The following is an 18887-nucleotide window of genomic DNA, read 5'->3' on the forward strand; positions in this document are numbered from 1 at the left end:
ACATGTGCAGTATATGTATATATTAAGAGTTTTAGTAGGAGTTATTCTTTGCTCACTCTGATAAGGCCAAGTCTCGGGCAGTAATTGTGCGTGCTGCACTTATTATTTACATTTATATAAAATATTCAGTGCAAATATTTATAAATAGCATGTTTACACAGATAACCATGAATAAACTAAAATAAAAGAGGATAGATAGCGTCTCGCTTTGTTTCAATTTAGCAATTTGTCTACATTACTCTGCTTTAAAGATCGCTCATCTCCAGTACAATTTTTCAGAGAAAGTGGATTCGTAACTAAATCTACTACAGTGTTTTCCTTATCTGTTGAAATAAAAAAAAAATATGTAGAGAGAATTAAATTCTAAATGCTGAAATGTATTATTTTTCTCAATAAGTCAGCGAAATTCAGTGCTTACCCGACATATTAATACCCCGTCTCTGCTCACGAATGATTGGACAGCTGTCAGATATTTCACTTTCCCATTGGCTACTCACTCGCCTTCAATTTGCATGCAGAATAACGTGAACGGCCTCTTCTTGGTTATGATTGGACAGCTGCATAAAACTTGGCAGATATTTGACTCTCCTATTGGTTAAACTTACTGTCAGTACCTGCAACTGAAACAGACACAGTTTATGTCCCACCCAGCTAACTTATGATTAGGCTACCGCAGAGAAAATGCAGATATTCAACTGGTTGAACATATCGCAGAGGTCCTTCAGGATAAAAAATATATATATGTTGAGTAAGTACAACCACAGCATAAGCGAGCAGCACTGTCAAAGACTGCTGTAACGTGTTTGTTGGAAAATGTGTTTAAAGCTTTATTTATTTTCCCACATTACGACCCGCCAGAAGTGTGTTCACGACCCATAATTTAAGAAAAGCTGCCATGGGCACGATGGCCTGGCTTCGCGGGCACGAATTTGCCCGCGGGTACCACTTTGAGGACCACTGTGCTCAAGCATACTTGGAACTTGGTCAGCAATCAGTGCAACATTGCTTCAGAAAGCTGGGGACAATGGGAATGAACCTGATCATGGACTGGGGAATGGGAGTACTCCTGTGTGGTTGTAAACTGTGTTATTCTTGTTCAGATCTGTTAGCGTTCTTTGTTTGTTTTGGAGTTTGTGTGACTTAGAGCTGAAAGACTGCCTGCGTGTGAGTATGTCACTTAGGGGGGTGGGAGCAGGTCTGACACAAGCAGTCAGAGATAGGGAGTGGTGGACCAATGAGTGAGGAAAGGGGAGGGTCAGGTGTGTGTGGAGATGACAGTTGAGAGAGAGAGAAGCGGGATCTGGCGGCGGGATAACTGAGAGAGTTGAGAGGCTGAGTTTAAAGAGGAGAGGAATGAGAGTCATTGTTCACTATAAACTAAAAACAATATAAATACAGCATATTCCAACTGCTTTGAACCGAAATTGTTGTCTGTCTTATTATATCCTGGAAACCCTGCAGCTCATCGTTACAATTTGAAAATAAATCCTGTTCGCCTGCCGGATGTATCAACTTCAACCTCCAAATCAATCTCCTGCCTGTCACTTAGCAGCGAATGCACGCACCCACATGGCAGACAGCTACTCTGTCACAAGCAATAATACTCTGCATCTTTCTAAACAAGGGACTTAGGGGCTCTCCCTAATAAAAGCTGAATCTCAAAGCAATAATAATATAGTACAGTAATTTTTACAGCTGTTTATAATGGTATTTAAAACAGGATTCATTTATCTGCCTTTTTACGTATCCGCTCTTACTCTAGTCCCATCGCCGTCTGATTATTAGTGTAATGAGTGTCTTAAAGATTTTAAACCGCATACACACTAGTTTGTTTTGATTACTGTACTGGTGATTGGGGGATATTTTGAATGTCAGGTTATTGTGTGGGAGTTTATACCGTCCATCGCTAACTGCGGGCAAATAACGTTAACACAAACACATCTGTTCTAAGTGGTGGCGACTGAACCAGAAAACTATAGCACCACACTGTAATATTCAGACCAGTGGCACTTTAAATGTGAAATATTCTTAAAATCTGTTAACATATCATAACCACATGCTAAGATGCACTATTCAAATTAAGATGGCTCACTCTTCTGACACAGAGTATAATTTGTACTATAGATTGCAGTCACAAATGTATAGTTCTTGGTGACTAATAAGGCTGGTCTCGGCAGACCAATTTATGTCCTTCTTTAGTTCATGGCCGCTGCAGTATACATGAGCATTTTGATATTCTGTCTCCCATTAGGGAGATAAAAAGCCTTTTCTGTCACATGGAGGAATCTTCCACCTGCCAAGAAGGTTGAGGTGATTCAAAAAACAGAAAGAAAGAGGATATTAAGATGGATTAGCCTAATTAATCTTATTCTGACAGCAGCCATAGCTGTTTTTATTCTAATCATTCAAGCTTGCATAATGTTGTGTTTTCAATAAACATGGTATTATTTGTATACTGCACTATGATCTCTGACCCAAATATTTTAAAATTGGTCAGGCAGGTATATATATTTGTCTATGATTGGGTAGCTGGGATTCAAGTAAAACCATTATTATTTCCTTCCGTCCCAAAAATCTGCTAAATCCTACAATACTATCGAAATGTGTCTCTTCTTCCCCTCTGACTGGTATTTTCCCGTCTTCGGTCGATGCTGCGGTATCCCTCTACAACGCCACCCATACTCAGATCATCCACACAGTTGCCCCGCTTACAACCAAAATAGTGAAGAAACATCAAAACTGTCCATGGTATACCCACGAACTTCAACTGCTTAAGTCTGCCTGTCACAGGTCAGAGCACAAATGGAGGTTGTCTGGACCAACAATTCACAGATAGATTTGGATTGATTACCTCAGTAGCTACAGGCGTGCGCTAGCTGCCACCAGGGTGAAGTACTTCTCAGAACTCGTATCTCTGGGACACGGTAAACCAAATATTCTCTTCAAAACCACTGATCAAATCCTGCATCCAGCCATCGATAAATCCACCTTCTATTCATCCTCCTGTCTTACCTGCAATGATTTGTCTTCTTTCTTTCAGAACAAAATTGATACCATTTATTCTATGCTCTCCTGCCACAAACCCAGTATAGTATAGTATAGTAGTTAACCACCTTGACTCTCCTCTGATTGCCCCTCTCTCATCCTTCTCTTCTCTCTCCATTACTGATGTCTCCAGCCTGTTGTTGAAATCAACTACTGCCATGCGCCCCTTGGACCCGTGGCTAACAAATCTTGTCTGTCTCTTCTGAGGCCTGGTACCTGCTACTCTCAAGACTGCCCGAGTAACACCAGTGCTCAAAAAACCCTTCCTTGACCCGGCTGTCTTATAAAACTCTTGAAAGGGCTGTAGCCAGCCAGCTGACGAAACATCTCACAGATAAGAATTTGCTTGAATCTCTGCAGTCTGGCTTCCGGCCACATCACAGTACTGAAACTGCTCTCCTCCGGATTGTAAATGATCTCCTGCTCAATGCTGATGCTGCTGCTCCCTATATCCTTGTCCTCCTTGACCTTGACTGCTGCTTTTGATACCATAGATCATGCCATTATTCTTGACCGCTTTCAGAAATATGCTGGCATCTGTGGAACCTGTCTCTCCTTTTATTTAATGTATTATGCATATATTTAATGTGTTTGCATTGTTTTTAATGTTGTATTTAATGTACTATGCCCTGTATTTCACTGTATTTAATGTATTATGCATTGTTCCTCACAATCTTTTAAAGCACTTTGATACATTTTTAAAGAGATTTTAATGATGTCTCATTGAATTTCTGCATTTAGTTTACAATCTGAGTGTAGGATGCACCCTACAGCCCGGACGTCGCCGGTTCAAGTCTGGGCTATTCCACAGCCGACCGTGGACGAGAGTTCCCAGGAGACGGCGTTCAATTGGCTGAGGGGCGCCGGGGGTGGGGGGGATTTAGGTCGGCCAGAGTGTCCTCAGCTCACCGCGCACCAGCGACCCCTGTAGTCTGGCCGGAAGCCTGCAGGCTTGCCTGTTAGCTGCCCGGGAGCTGCGTTGGCCTCTGACGCTGTAGCTCCTGGGTGGCTGCATGGTGAATCCGCAGCGTGTAAAGAAGAGGTTGGCTGACAGCACACGCCTTGGAGGACAGCGTGTGTTCGTCTTTACCGCTCCCAAGTCAGCGCCGGGGAGGTAGCGGTGAGCTGAGCCTAAGTAATAATAATTGCCATTTCAGATTGGGAGAAAATAACAAAAAAATTATTGGCAACGACTAAATTTTAAAAAAATAAATAAATATTCTATTAAATAATATTACATTGGGCATTTCAAACTGGGAGAAAATAACAAAAAAATAATTGGCAACAACTAAATTAAAAAAAAAAAAATTCTATTAAATAATATTACATTTGGTGGCGTGTTTGTTTTCTCAAAATAAGAATATTTACCAGCGGTAGCTCTGTTCACTAAGCTAATTATTTGCACAAATAAAGCAAGCTAAATAATTAATTTGCAAGTTGTCACAACGTGCAGAATTCAACACACAGAATTGTGCATGAGGTTTACTCACATTGTATTATAGTATATTTATAAGTGCTCTCGAAAGAAAAGGTATTCTGAGTATGTCACAGTGACAGCAACCAAGGAAGACAGAGTGAGGAATCTCAAGTTTACAGACCAGGAGCTAAATGTATTAGCAGAAGAAGTGGTGGGGAATTATGAAAGGCTTTTTGGTGCTGAATCAGCAGGAACATTAACTTCAATGAAACATTAAGGACAAAATAAATGCGCTCTGTAGGGCAGGGGTTCTGTCCCAGATCACAGCGTCCCGCGAGACAGTCAAAGCAGAGAAAGTCATTGTCAATGGAACATTTATGTTTAGCTCTGGAAATCAAATAAATATTTGTTTGTTCAACTTGATTTATTTTGTAATATAAATCAAAAGTCAGCAAAGCAATATTTCATTGACCAGCCTTTGTATTGTTGTGTTCGATGCACAAAGACACAAAGTTGAACAAAACAGAATCCCACCATCTGCATGCAACGTCCCTTTTTCGTAGCTCTGAACGCGATCTTCTGTTGAAATTAATTCAGCTTTTTTATTATTTGTCAGCTCTCCGCATTTGTGATGTTGATCATACACTGTAAGCTAATAAATCAACAATATCTAAACAACCATTTTAAACTTCCTGCCTCTGACTCGCATGGTACATCATTGTACAGTATGAGGAATTCATCAGTCATGAAGCCAGTATTTGTTTGACCCCGTTGCCATAGTAACCAACTGCATGCCATTGACACCAGACCATGTACAGGTACTGTAGCGCTGCTTCTATTTGATAAAAGTATGAAATAAATGGGAGGTGAAGAGTAATGTAAAATACTGAAAGTAAAATACAATGCATATTTTTCAAAGTAGGCAAATACACAGTTTCTGTGAAATTCATGATATTGTGAATTTTCCAGGGCCCTACATATAAGGCTAGTATGATCTGTGCTCAGTCTGTATCTGGTTATTACCTCCTCCTCACACAGCCCTAGTAACATTTGCCTTGTCTGAAATAATCTCTCCTTGACTCTTCTTCTCGCTGTTCTGTGCAGTTCTTCTGCTGGTTCTGTGACACACATTTTGCATTAAAATAGTAGGTTTGTCTACCTGCCTTATTACTTTAGATAAAGTGTACTAATGATATATTAATTAGCAGGAAGAAAACAGTGACATTCCTGATCTATTGTTTGCCTACCTGAAGCAGTCAACATAAGCACATCAAGCTATCAACCTATGGGACAATAAACTTTTTTTTCCTTTCCTTTTTTTAATTGTTTTTACATATTTAATTTTCTCCTTGAACGCACAGATACACTTCAGCAAACTTAATGTCATGCGTTAATGGGAGTGGAATTCTTGGCGGTCCCAATTGCTTTTAATGCAGCAGTAAAGCTCAGTGTCTTTAAGCTTATCACATTGCACATCAAACGTTGTTCATTTTGCACCAAACCTATCCGAAGATTTTACATTTTTTTGAAAGAATGATTCATATAATTTATTCTGGCTGGTTTGGACAGCTCCATCTTCAAACTACTAATTCAAATGTATTCCTTGACCTCTTTCCATGGCTAGATACACAGTAATCCTAAGAACATTTTTTTAATTTTTTCTTTTGGGTGGGTATAGGCTATTGTGGACACAGTTGACAACTTACTGAGACCGGAGGCTTTGAAATCCTGGGAGGATATGAACTCGACAGAGCAAACCCACGCAGCAACGATGTTACTTGATACCCTGGAAGAGGGAGCTTTCGTCCTGGCAGACAATCTAATTGAACCGGCTGTAGTGAAAGTACCCGCTGAGAATATAAGTAAGTGATTCCAGAGCTGATAAACAAATTAAAAGCATTTCCAGTAAACTAGGATTGAAGCATTACTTACAGTTTCTCACTGTCTGCTAGGGTCCTTATATTAATAAAAAAATGTAGACAATTACTGTTTCACTTTAAATATGGCTACCTTTTCCTGTTGCATTTACTGTAATAAATAAATAAATAAAGAAGTGGCTTAAATGCCTGAGTGTGAAAGGTGAAAAGAGTGAAGCTACTGGCTATCTCTCACTGTCAAAAGTGAAATATATCAGAAGGGAACAGATGCCAATTTTTCACTGAGATGGAAGAAACTGTGTTGATAAATGGGTAGTTCTGCCCTAAGTAATTTCACAGATCAAAGAGAATTCAACCTTGCATTGTAATCCTATGAAGCTGTTTAGGTATTTAGATCCTCTGCTCTTCTGCATGGGCTGGTTAGTTGTATGAGCTGAACTACAGAGAATTAGGACACAATTCTGCAGTGCTGTTATTTCATGTATTGTTTCTGTCAAATGCTGCTATTATATTTCAGCAACGCAAACACAGATGTTCTTTTATTAGCAGCAGACCAGTTATAAATGGACTCCTTAAAAAATGCACATGAGTATTCAATATGTTGTACCTTGCGAGACAGGATGATTTTGTTCTGTTTAGTTGTTTTTTTAAATAACAAACAGAGAAAGATACTTAATTAAAATCTTAATTACATTTTTATAAGGAGTTGACATGTTGAAGATGTCTCAAACACTAATTGAAAAAAAAAAAAAACACCCATGAGGCAGATTTTGGAGGGCCCCTGAAAACAATGCGACAAAATTACCAGTGTTCCATTGAGTGACATATTGCTCATCCAGAAACATAATTGTAATGACTTTCTAACCCCAGTGCAGTCAAGCATTGTATGTTTAATATCTCAATCTAAGCACACTTTTTTTTTTATAATATCTTTATCGTTAACTAGAACATGCATTAAAACACTGGAAGGATTTTTCAGCAGATTGTCACTTTGTAACCTGAGCACATACTAATGACAGAATGTTTTTCCTTGTATCTCTTGAACTCGTCTCTGGCCAATCAGTTCTGGACGTTTATGTACTCAGTACAGATGGTGTACAAGTGGAGGACTTCAGATTTCCCCAGCCATGCAAGGGAGGGATCTCCATTCAGCTGTCTGCCAACACTGTCAAACTAAATAGTCGCAATGGTGAGTTACAGACGCACAAACAATTGGGCATTGTAGTGAGGGCAGGGATGCAGTAAACTACTTCATCATTGACAGGCTGAGCTACATTTTTTCCTCTTTTTTGGATGCAATTGTTTATTTATTTTTTTGTACAGGGTGTGGCCTCTTTGTGGGACCCACATCTGCTCCTCAGTGATGCATTTACTTGACAAGGCATCATTACGTGTCTTTTAGAATGACAGGCTATTTCTTTTAGTTAGTGCAGAGCTCATTTGGTCCAAAGTGGTTGTCAAATATGGACAGTGACTTTAAGATTACGTTCCAGTTTACCCCAATGAAGCTCAGTAGGACTGAGATCTGGGGACTGTGTGTCTTGCTCCTCGAACAGTCCCAAACACAGTGGCATGTGGACTGGTCTCATTGTCGTTGTGAAATAATCCTTTTTCATCTGGGAGTTTTATGTGTTAATGTTAGTGGATGAAGTTGATCTGCTATATATATGCAGAGGCATTGACAAGACCCTCCCTGGGAATGAATGATGCAAGACCACCATGTCTAGCATAACGGTTAGCGATAGGAATGTTGTTATTGTTTGTTTTTAATCTTGGTACTCTTGTTTGCTTTGCAGGTGTGGCCAAATTGGTATTCATTCTCTACAAACAGTTGGGCAGGTTCCTCAGCACAGAAAATGCAACTATTAAATTTGGAAATGAAGTTAATGGCCGAAACAATTCTGTTGCTGTCAATTCTGACATCATCTCAGCCTCTATCAACAAGGAGTCGAACCGCGTGTTCCTGTCAGAACCTGTGCATTTTACCCTGGAGCATATCGATGTAAGTCCTCGTGAAAAATTAATGAGAGGGGGTCATGAAATCAGCAGGAGAGAACAGTAAAGCGTGCAAAAATCCCCATTTGCATTGTAAATAACACAGTAGGTCATGGAAGAGTTTATTTAACTCAATGAACATAACATTAAATAAGCTTGGTTCTGTGACTGTTAGAACTTAAGTGAATTCTTAATGAAAACTAATTCTGTAATCAACATTAGTATGGAAATGATACTATTCTCCTTTACAGAGGAAAAGGAACTCCTAGATTAGCCATATGATACCAGCTTCAATTGCTTGTGGACCAATTATCTAACTTCTTTAATGAAGTCACCATAACTCTCAAGGGGTAGTATACCAAAAAAATGGTTGAAAAAAAACAAAGCAACTTAGACTGTGTTTAATACTGTAGGGGCCAAAGCTAATATACTGTTATTTCTTTTTGCTATTCATAATTGTCAGGCTGAAAAGTACTTCAACTCAAACTGCTCGTTCTGGAACTATTCTGAAAGGAGCATGATGGGACACTGGTCCACTCAGGGATGCAGACTGGTAGAAGCCAATAAAACGCACACAACCTGCGCATGTAGCCACCTGACCAATTTTGCAATTCTTATGGCTCACAAGGAAGTAGCGGTGAGTTATTGTTTTTTCTTTGTTTATTTGCTTGCAGGAATGATCTCTGTTTTATGAAAGTGGACAACAGTGTACTAACTGCACACATGTAGAAATGTCTCGCTCCTCTTGAGTGAAAAAAAATAGACACCACAATCAGCCTCCATTATTAAACCTTGCAGTACAGTTGTCAAGAGCAGCCCTACAATTTCCTTTTAAACAAGTTTGACAGGGAGTGAAAAAAAGAAGATTAATATTTCTCAAACCTAAACCACAGTCTAGCTTAAAATTCAGGCAGGGTATGTACAGGCCTGGCCCTGCTTATAGACATTAATCATGCTCTACTAATGGGCTTAGCCAGTGATTGATGGCCATTGAGCATTTATTTCTGTGTGTCATCTATAAAATAGAACAGTAATTTTGCAGCCACTACCTGCTGGAATGATGTATGGGAGCATCCTTGTTCCTCTATTTGTATTGATAAACAGGCTTATTAATTTGCCGCATTCTTTATTTTCAGCACACAGATGGAGTGCACGAGTTACTTCTCGATGTCATCACCAAGGTGGGGATTGTTGTCTCGCTCATTTGCTTGGCCATCTGCATCTTTACGTTCTGCTTCTTCCGTGGCCTGCAGAGCGATCGGAACACCATCCACAAAAACCTCTGCATCAATCTCTTCATTGCCGAGTTCATTTTCCTAATTGGCATCGATATGACAGAACCTAAGGTAAGCCCAAGATCTTAGGTATTGATTTTGTGATCTGTTTCCCTGTTCTTCTAAAATGACTTAATCTGAAATGGATGTGAGTTTAAACATGACACTGCCATCAACCTCTGTGTGTATTACATTGACACAGCAAGGTTAAGGCCAGAGGATTATTAAAGATTAAAAGATAGGCAGACATGCTGTCAACACATTTTGGAGTCACCTTTATACAAAATAGATTTGGCTATTTTTTTTTCCAAGGATGTCAGATATTTTTTTCATGTGAGTAATCAGTTCTGTACACTTATATACGTAGAAAGATGTCATCCTTTTATTATGCTCTGCTTAGACGTTATACTTGGCTTTTGCGTAAAAACTCAAGCTTATGATTGTCAGTATGTAAATCAAAACAGAGGCAAAAAGACTAACCCCGGGACTCTTTGTTCGTCATTTCCTTACAATGACAAGGCTTTATACAACAGGGACAGATCTGCCTGTGGTAAGGTTCAAAGTGTCAGATTTAAGGTGATTGTTCTTCCTATTGAAAGAGTATTCTGTGAAGTGCTGTGCTGACAGAACACACATATCATATCTAACATCTTGTTGTTCTGAAGCAGTTGCAACAATTTTTATTATAAAAATTATATAAAAAGGCCTCATTTTACAGGAAAGGCAGCATTTCTTAGAGCACTAAAACCACTGTCATGGTAGAAAACTAGTAAGAAGCTACTCAGAGTAATAATTTAACTATTCCGTCTGGGAACAAAGTTGTTTCTTGCTAGTCTTCCGGTTTTATCCATCTCAGAAAATGTCCCTGTGCCATTGCACATGTACAAGACTTGGTTGTATTAAAACTTGGAATTGTTATTTTGTTTTTACATATAAATTTTTTCCCTTCTTTCAGATTGGCTGTTCAATAATTGCAGGCCTTTTGCACTTTTTCTTCCTTGCCGCTATTGCTTGGATGTGCCTGGAAGGGGTTCAGCTCTATCTAATGTTGATCGAGGTTTTCGAAAGTGAATACTCTCGGAAAAAGTACTATTACTTTTCTGGCTACCTCATTCCAGCCATTGTGGTGGGTGTAGCTGCAGCTGTCGACTATAATGGCTATGGAACAGAGAAATAGTAAGTAATTCTGAGCGTTCTTGCATTTCTTTATGTAAGGATTTTGTTAAAGCTTTATTAGCACTAAGTATAACTATTGGTAGTGGAATAAGCCACTAAAAGCCTCTATAAAACAAAAATAGGAAGCCAATGCTGGGACATCTGTTATTGTCTAGACTCGTAATAGTTTTCACAATGACAGTTATTGATCATCATCTGCCAACCAGACCTGAAACTAACTGAAAAGTGAATAACATCGAGAGCTTTTCCCTCAAATTCATATTAAGTTTGTTCTCAAAATACCGACACACTTCGTGGTTTGAGCTAATGCTTCATTAATGTCGTTCTTGAAAGACCCTCTAGCAACCTAATATTTGTAAATGCATTTCCAAAGAAAGCAGCGCAGGATTCTATAAAAGCTTTTACACAGATTATTAATACTGCTTGGGTTAAGCCTTTGTCCATTAAAACAGTTTTTTTTGTCCTTTCCGTCAAATGTACACGCTAGTGGTTACACGTCAATAAGCTTGATTACTTATAGCAATTGCTTGAACTTTTAAAATGAGTTCAGCTTGTTGGATTTGTTTTAATGCACCTCAAAATAGCACCGATGTCATCACTAATGCAAGACCCTAGTTTGAGTGTGGATATTTCTTCCAGATATGTTTTTGTTACTCCTATGATTAACTGATTGTGTATTCTTTCTTTTTTTTTTAATTCACAGCTGCTGGCTAAGGTTGAATACACACTTTGTTTGGAGTTTTATAGGACCTTGCACTTGTATGATTATGGTGAGATTTATTTCCTATTTCTTTAATATATTTTTAGTATATTATTGAATGTGAACAACCACAAGGCAATAATGTTCTCAGGGTTTGCAGATGACGGCATGTGCCAGAACAGATTTAAAGGAAAGGAGGTTTCAGGAAAACAAGGACAGATGGAATACATTCAGGAATTCACTGTATGAAGTGTTAAGTGATGTTTCCTTGTTATTTGTCTGATTATTCAAATATTCCACAATGGTGGAGTGCTGTAATGAATCTTAGGAAATATTGTCAATGCCTGTATGTGCGCAAATATGTCCTAAATAGCTTGTGCAAAAAACTCTACACAATGGTCTTGCGGAATTAAAGAAACAAAAGAAAAATAAAGCTCAAATCTCCCCATTATCAAAGATCTACATTACAGAATTCCACAGCCTTTTCCCAATGGATAAAATTAAATGTGATTCAAAAGTTTTTTTTGTTGGTTACGTGATTTCCCCCAAAGGTTTTTTAATGACACTGTTTTGATTATGTACAGTAAATTACACTATAAGACTGTTATAAATACAACATTTACATGTAACCATTGCTTGCTAAATCTATGTAACAAAGACTCTGTCTAGAACATGTAATTTATATTTCACAGGAATTATCTTAAAATGTTGTGTCGAAACAATTGTCAGTAGAGAACTGCTTTTAATTATCTGTGTGGTGGTTTTACACATGGTTTTCAAAGCATTTGTTTCAACTGTACACCTGGTCAGGGAGGATATAGGTGAAGGGCATTCTTTATATCATATTGACTATGTTCTGACAGAGTGCACAATTATTTACTGGTTGTGACATTATTATTCTCAACTAAATCAGTTAGACTTAGAACTAAAGGTCCTTGGGGAGTTGCACTCCTTAAAAAAAATGAAATGGCAGGTTGCAATCATTGGACAGGATCTGGAGAGTAATTCTGCTACCATATATTGCTTTGCCCTCTAGTCTTCCCAACAGACAGAAACATAGCTGTTACAAACAATATCATGTACGAAATAGGAGAGGCAAGGGTAATATTTGCTCAGCAGTGTATCCATTAAATCTGTTGTGGTTGTTACCAAAAATACAGTAACCTCTTTCAACCTTTTTGACTGGTGTGAACATTAATTAATCTTCACTAGCTGTGTGCCATCGGGTTATTTAAACTTGCTTGGACAGCAGTACTTTTTGACATAACAACATCAGTTCAGTAAATGGAAGGGGTCAATAGTTTCGGTATATGCTTAGTTACTGTGCCCACATAATGCCACCCATATGTCTTCATTTATTAGTGTTGCAATAGTTGACTTAGTTTGCCAGGTTATACAGTTTGTAGAATCTATACATGTGTTTATATAGGCTACTTGTAAAGTGAAGCAAATAATAAATGTAAACCCATAATAGCATAAGTTAGTAGCTCAAAGAGATTGAATAAGGACATTAGAACCAAGGTTGAGTATCAAATGGAATAACCTATGTTGTGAACTAAATTCTTCAGCACATGATCTTGTCCATGTTACCCACATGTATCATTTTTTCCCCTAAAACTAACATACATCCCATGTTGAGCTTTGGCTACTCCCAAAGGTGGCCTGTGTCGCAAATAAAAAAATGCTACTTTGTTTAAAAAAAGCCAAATATTTCCAGTTTTAGCACAAACAGATAGAGTGTCATGCCTCTGGGCACCAGGGTTATTATCTCCATGAAGAGGAACATGTAAGTAATGAATGGTGGGAAACCATTAGTATGCCTGAAATACTTTAATGAAAGCTTGGATCATGACACGTCAGGAGCAGTTCTTATCATTTGGACAGCTCCATCTGCACCTTAAATATTTAATTCAGTTCATTTAAAGTTCAACTGACACACTTGCTCGAAACCCTTCTTTGGAGAGTATTGCTCTGCCTGGCAGTCCCAGGGAGAAAAGGGTTTCTGCATGGCTAAGAGCAAAGACTTGGAGAAACAAATGCAGCTTTAGAGCTGCTTTCGCAAGGTAACTAAAGCTCTAAGGAGGCCAAGAGGGGTTTGGAAAATGTGCAGTTCAGATAGGTTACTTTAGTGTAGTGTTTCACTTCTTCTGTCTCATCATATCAATGTCTGCACTGTGGGCTGAGTGAAATGCATTTCAAGCCATAAACTCAAATGCACATGATAAAGATGAGTCGACTGATGGCTTGGAAACAAACTCTGCACCACAGTAATATATGATCTAAAACCCCCTGGTCCCTTTTTTCCAGTGATCTTATTCTACAGTAACACTCAATCGTTACGGTAAAGGGGTGATATTGATTAGCCCGCAGTTTATAATGTGGTGTCGGCAATCAAGAATTGTATTAATGTCTATGTCAATTCATAGTATAGGAACTCCAATCAGGAGGTTTAATATTATTATTATTATTATTATTATTATTATTATTATTATTATTATTATTATTATGTGTGTGTTTGAGAAAAAAAAAAAGCTATATTAAATTTTGAAAATTGAAATTGGCAAAATGTGTATTTTTTGCCATGTAAAAATCTGTATTATTATTATTATTATTATTATTTATGATTACAGCCTGTTGTGACTATTCTGATTACCTGTACAATACCAATCAGTGCAATCAATGATCCTCTTTTAAACAGCATAGCTTCCTGAATATGCATGGTCAACAGGAGTCTGCAGTGTCATTTTATCATACTACTTAGCAAAATGGTCACAGAATGCCTTGCATTCTGTTGTCATAGCTACTTTAAGTCAACATCATATAAAGTCTTTATCAAGACTGCAGTCTGCTCTAGACGCTTTTATATTATGCTCGCCCTGGTTTATATACAGCAGCCTATATAATTGTAAGGGGTTTTCACAGTAATTGTTTGCATTTCAGAATAAGCAGTTGCTGAGTAAATTATGTACAGAAGTGCCCAGCAGTCACCTTTCATCTAGCTACCTTGTATATCTTTAAATCATTGTATTGATTTTTAGAGCCAAATAAATGCCCTCAAATGCAGCAAGCTGTAACCTTGTCTGAACTTCATAGCCACAGTTTGCTTTTGGAAGATTTAATGTGGTAGTAAAACAAGGAAGCCAAATTGATGCAAAGCCCCTCTGGTTCCCAAAGGAAAAGTGCCAGTCGGACCGTGTGAAAGAAATATTTCGAATTCCTGGACGCTTTATCTAGTTTTTTCAACGCTATTCTTATTCCGAAACCCAGCCTTGTCTTTATTGTTTCACAATTCCAGGATCTCCAATTTCAAGTGTTTCATTGCTTGACTTCAGAAGTCATACATCAGTTGTCTTTTGTTGGTTTTAAATGCATCCTCATACTGTTATTGATATTGAATGTCACCGAGCTTGGCGTCAGTCTGCTTCAGCTTTCAGAGAAGAAGAACTACTTTCGTCCCTCTGTGTTGATCCCAGTTGTGATCTGTTTGTGTCTATTTTTTCTATACTAATGTTGCCCTTTTCTGTTTTGACAGCTAAATCTTATCTTCCTGGTTATTACAATGTATAAAATGGTGAAGCACTCTACATCCTTGAAACCAGACTCCAGCAGGTTGGAAAATATTAAGTAAGTGAGGACTTTGAGATTTCCTGATTGCGCCACTGATTGAAGATTATTGGCCATGGATAGTTAATGGCATGGGCGCCTAGCAACTGCTAATGCCAATTAAAAAAACTAAACAAACTTTTGTGTAAGGTCACAGATTCTAGGTATAAAAGAAAAAAAAAAAGATTACTTGAATACATTAAGGATTGAACATCCACAAATTTGTCTCTAAAATGCCTCTACTGAAACGTACTTACTTTTTGATTTTTTTTTGTATCCCAGTTCTCTTTGGAGCGGTAGCATTTTGTTTGTTTTTTTTCTGGCTAATTGAGCAAATGTTTGCCTTATCCTAAGTGCTTTAGTTCCACGTCGCTTTGCAACACAGCCCCTTCTGTTGAGTTAACTAAGGGCTCAGGTCTTGTACATATTACAGATTCTACATTTCGATCACAAAACTGCAAAGCAGCAGGCTGCAGCAGCTCAATCTGTGCTGAACCGAGTGACACACACGCAAGAGAACACGACTTTCGTTTTTACAATTTTGTATGTACATATACCTGTTTATAACTGCTGGCACATTAGTTTCTTTTGAAATGTTTATTTTATTATAGTTTTTCATTTTCTGAAGTCGTGCTTTATATATTGAAAGTTAGAAAATAAACCCTTTAGTGTTTCATTTAAATACAGTGTTTTGGCTGTGCAGATGTGTGTGAATAAAACTTTTGAGTTGTATCCAATAGTTTGTCTTTCATTTTATCGATGTTGTTTAAAATGCAACAGTCATAATGACTGCCGGTGGCAGTTTTTGTTATGAGTATAACCGCAGTGGATCTAGTGTTAAACCATATTAGTTGCCTTTAAACCGGCTAATATACTTTAAAAAGTGCTAAATACGGTTAGTGTCTACACTATGCAGCATTTAATACCGTACTCGAGAACCAGACTCGAGACCACCTCAGGGGGTAATCACGAATCCAGTTCTAAATTAGATCGCATCAGGTAGTGCGGTTTGTCAGATGCATGGACGCTGTAATACCAAACTATAGTTTTTGTGTATCCTCCAATATCCCAAAATGCTTTCTGATATGTTTTGGCGCATGGACATTGCAAATACAGTACAGAACAACTGCCTGAAGAAGTTGAGAATGACTATCAGTACTGCTGTACAGTATACAATTTCTGAGGCTTGTTGTAAATTGTTGGATCATGGAGCTATATGAGCGATGAAATCGGTCAAGGAGAACTTCAGAGTTCAAAACAAAAAGCACACATCATGATAAAATGTGCCTTGTGTTTTTAAGAAACAAAGCCATAATGTTCATGTTAAGAAGCGCTATGTCTTCCGTGGGCACAGACTCCGTATTTGCTGGTTTGTATACATAAAATCCAGTGCATGATGGGATATTGTCATATTAAGTCCCACAGTGCACTGTGCTGCTAGTAACTGTAACTGGACTATTTTAATAGTGTTTGTACGCATTAAGCCTGACTAAACATGAAACATGTACTTTAGTGTGGACGCTTTGAGCTGGACTAATCAATTACTTTTTTTGAGTAGGGGTCTCGAGATTGGTTATGTAGTGTGGACAGGGCCTTAGTTACAGATCACTGCACCATGATACTGTGTGCTGTTGTATTATTCTATTATTCAAATTAAGTTTGAGCCCTAAGTCAACGGCCATTGCCCATTGCGGGGGGAAGTGCAGTTTAATTGGGACTGGGCACTTAAAGACAAACAACAATAACAACAACAATCAATACATCCAAAACTGTTGTTGATTTATTTGTTTATTTTTAAAATAGTTTTTCACCAAATAAAAAAATTAGGTGAAATTTAATTTCACCTAATTTAAATTAGGTGAAAATAATCTGTAATCAAAAAAATGAATACAAAAAAATATTCCTGTTTGTTTTCAAGATGGCAAATAATTAAGAAACAAACCTTTCTGAACTATATTTAAAAATGTGTTGCCTAGCCTAACACCAGCTTCATCGCATGTTGCATGACAAGAGAGATAATCTATCGCATCTCTTTCCTCTTCTTTCCCTTTTCCTATCTTCTCATCTACACCAGTAATTACCGTGTTTGTGACGGCTACTATAATACAGACTTACCAGGGTAAGCTTGAACTGTCCATTAAAACTTATTCAACTCACAAATTCTATTATTTCTTGCAGTGTTTCATCAACAATTAGGTACAATTTCACAAGCCATTAAAATTTTTTATTTTTTTTTGCAAAAAAAAGAGGAACATTTTTTTTTTTTCAAACCTTAATTTCAAAAGCTGTCTTAATTTGCATTTACTAAAATACTGACACATGTACTCTTCTATCCCAATGGTCTAATTTCTGTTTCTCTTTCCTGCTTGTCATGCTTTCTAGCTATGAAGATAATAAACCATTAATCAAGTAAGATCAATAGCAAGATCTGGAATGTTTTGAGCACAATTACTCCTGCCCCCTCTCCCTTCCATTCTTCTTTTCCTGTTGTTTATAACAATTTTATAAGTTTGACAGTTCATCATTATTTGTCATGTGTCAGCATCTCAGCTGTTTGTAGCCACCCTAATGTATTGTTGTGCAAAGTAATCCTAAAGGGTTTCTGGAGGCCTGCATCTCCTTCAGACATCTTTTGCGTTCTTCCCTCGTCTGTAACTTTTCCATATTTATTTAGTTTCTCTCACCTTGATTATCCCTCAAACAAACAATGAGTATAATTGGCTGTGAGCTAAAATGATTAAAAACGACCCAGGGGTGTGCAATTTTTGAAAAAAAAACTTGTTGTCCAAGGGACAAAATGCTAGAAAAATCTACTTGTCCTTCTTAAAAATCTACTTGCCCCCTACCCGTCGCACAAAACACACACAAAAAAGTAGAATACAACCTGTAGGATTTTGGTTTTATTTAACAGTGAACATACTCAATCAATTAGTGATTAACAGGGCGGATCCAGCCTAGTAGCTTGACATTTAATGAACATACTAAGATTACAACTATAATAAGCAATACTTCAGAATTATTCAGATATCAAAATAGCTTCTGCCTGTTTTTTTTCCCACTTTCTCTACAAGCTGAATCCAACTCCTGATGTCCAGGTGTTTTAGTTTGTGGCATCACAGATACAGTCATTGACAACTATGACTGCTGCTTTGTGGAATTGTGATTTTTCAGTTTTGTTTTGTAACTGCTGATCCCAGATTTCTAAACCTGTCAAGTTTCTCTGCATTTTTTATAGTTTTTCTACCAAAATGCACACAATATTTACAGTAGACCATCAAATTCTACAAAGAGAAAATATATTTTTCCTTTGTTTATTTATGTTATATACTTTTTTTTTTTAAACAGTGTATTTTACAGCTATTTTTCCTCATCTAACATTTTGCCCCATGATGGCTAACTGGAACACTGCTGCAGTAGGTTGATTCTGGTTTCATACCCTGATGGAATTTTAAACAGAAATTGATTAATACATATACACATTGCCATGAGATTTACAGTGTTATTAATATATATATATATATATATATATATATATATATATATATATATATATATATATATATATATATATATATATATATATTTACATTTTTTTTATATTTAAAAGTTAGAGCTAACCTAGTTTGCAATTTTAAATCTTTTTAAATTTTTTTTATTTATAAATTAGCAATCTCTAATTTATAATTTTATTATATCTATATATATATATTATATATATTATATATATAATCATATATAAGGTTCATTATATCATTTCTATAAATTATATTGATATTTGTCAATCTTCATGTTTTAATAGT

At 37.2% G+C, this 18887-nt stretch overlaps 1 protein-coding gene across 11 annotated transcripts in view; it reads left to right on the plus strand.

Annotated features, from left to right (window-relative positions):
- The window catches only part of LOC121326868 (adhesion G protein-coupled receptor L2-like), a 108613-nt gene that overhangs the window by 78296 nt on the left and 11430 nt on the right, over window positions 1-18887 (plus strand). For 10 of the 11 annotated variants that reach the window (XM_041270458.1, XM_041270459.1, XM_041270460.1 and 7 more), the window contains 8 exons: window positions 6141-6324; window positions 7403-7528; window positions 8136-8341; window positions 8798-8971; window positions 9471-9680; window positions 10564-10784; window positions 11488-11554; window positions 15017-15108. In XM_041270458.1, coding sequence (XP_041126392.1) covers window positions 6141-6324; window positions 7403-7528; window positions 8136-8341; window positions 8798-8971; window positions 9471-9680; window positions 10564-10784; window positions 11488-11554; window positions 15017-15108 — 1280 coding nt within the window. Of the gene's footprint in view, window positions 1-6140; window positions 6325-7402; window positions 7529-8135; window positions 8342-8797; window positions 8972-9470; window positions 9681-10563; window positions 10785-11487; window positions 11555-15016; window positions 15109-17161; window positions 17207-17469; window positions 17497-18887 lie in introns of all 11 variants that reach the window. The other variant, XM_041270468.1, reaches the window with a different exon arrangement.

This window comes from Polyodon spathula, chromosome 14 (assembly GCF_017654505.1).
Source record: "Polyodon spathula isolate WHYD16114869_AA chromosome 14, ASM1765450v1, whole genome shotgun sequence".
NCBI classification, from domain to species: domain Eukaryota; kingdom Metazoa; phylum Chordata; class Actinopteri; order Acipenseriformes; family Polyodontidae; genus Polyodon; species Polyodon spathula.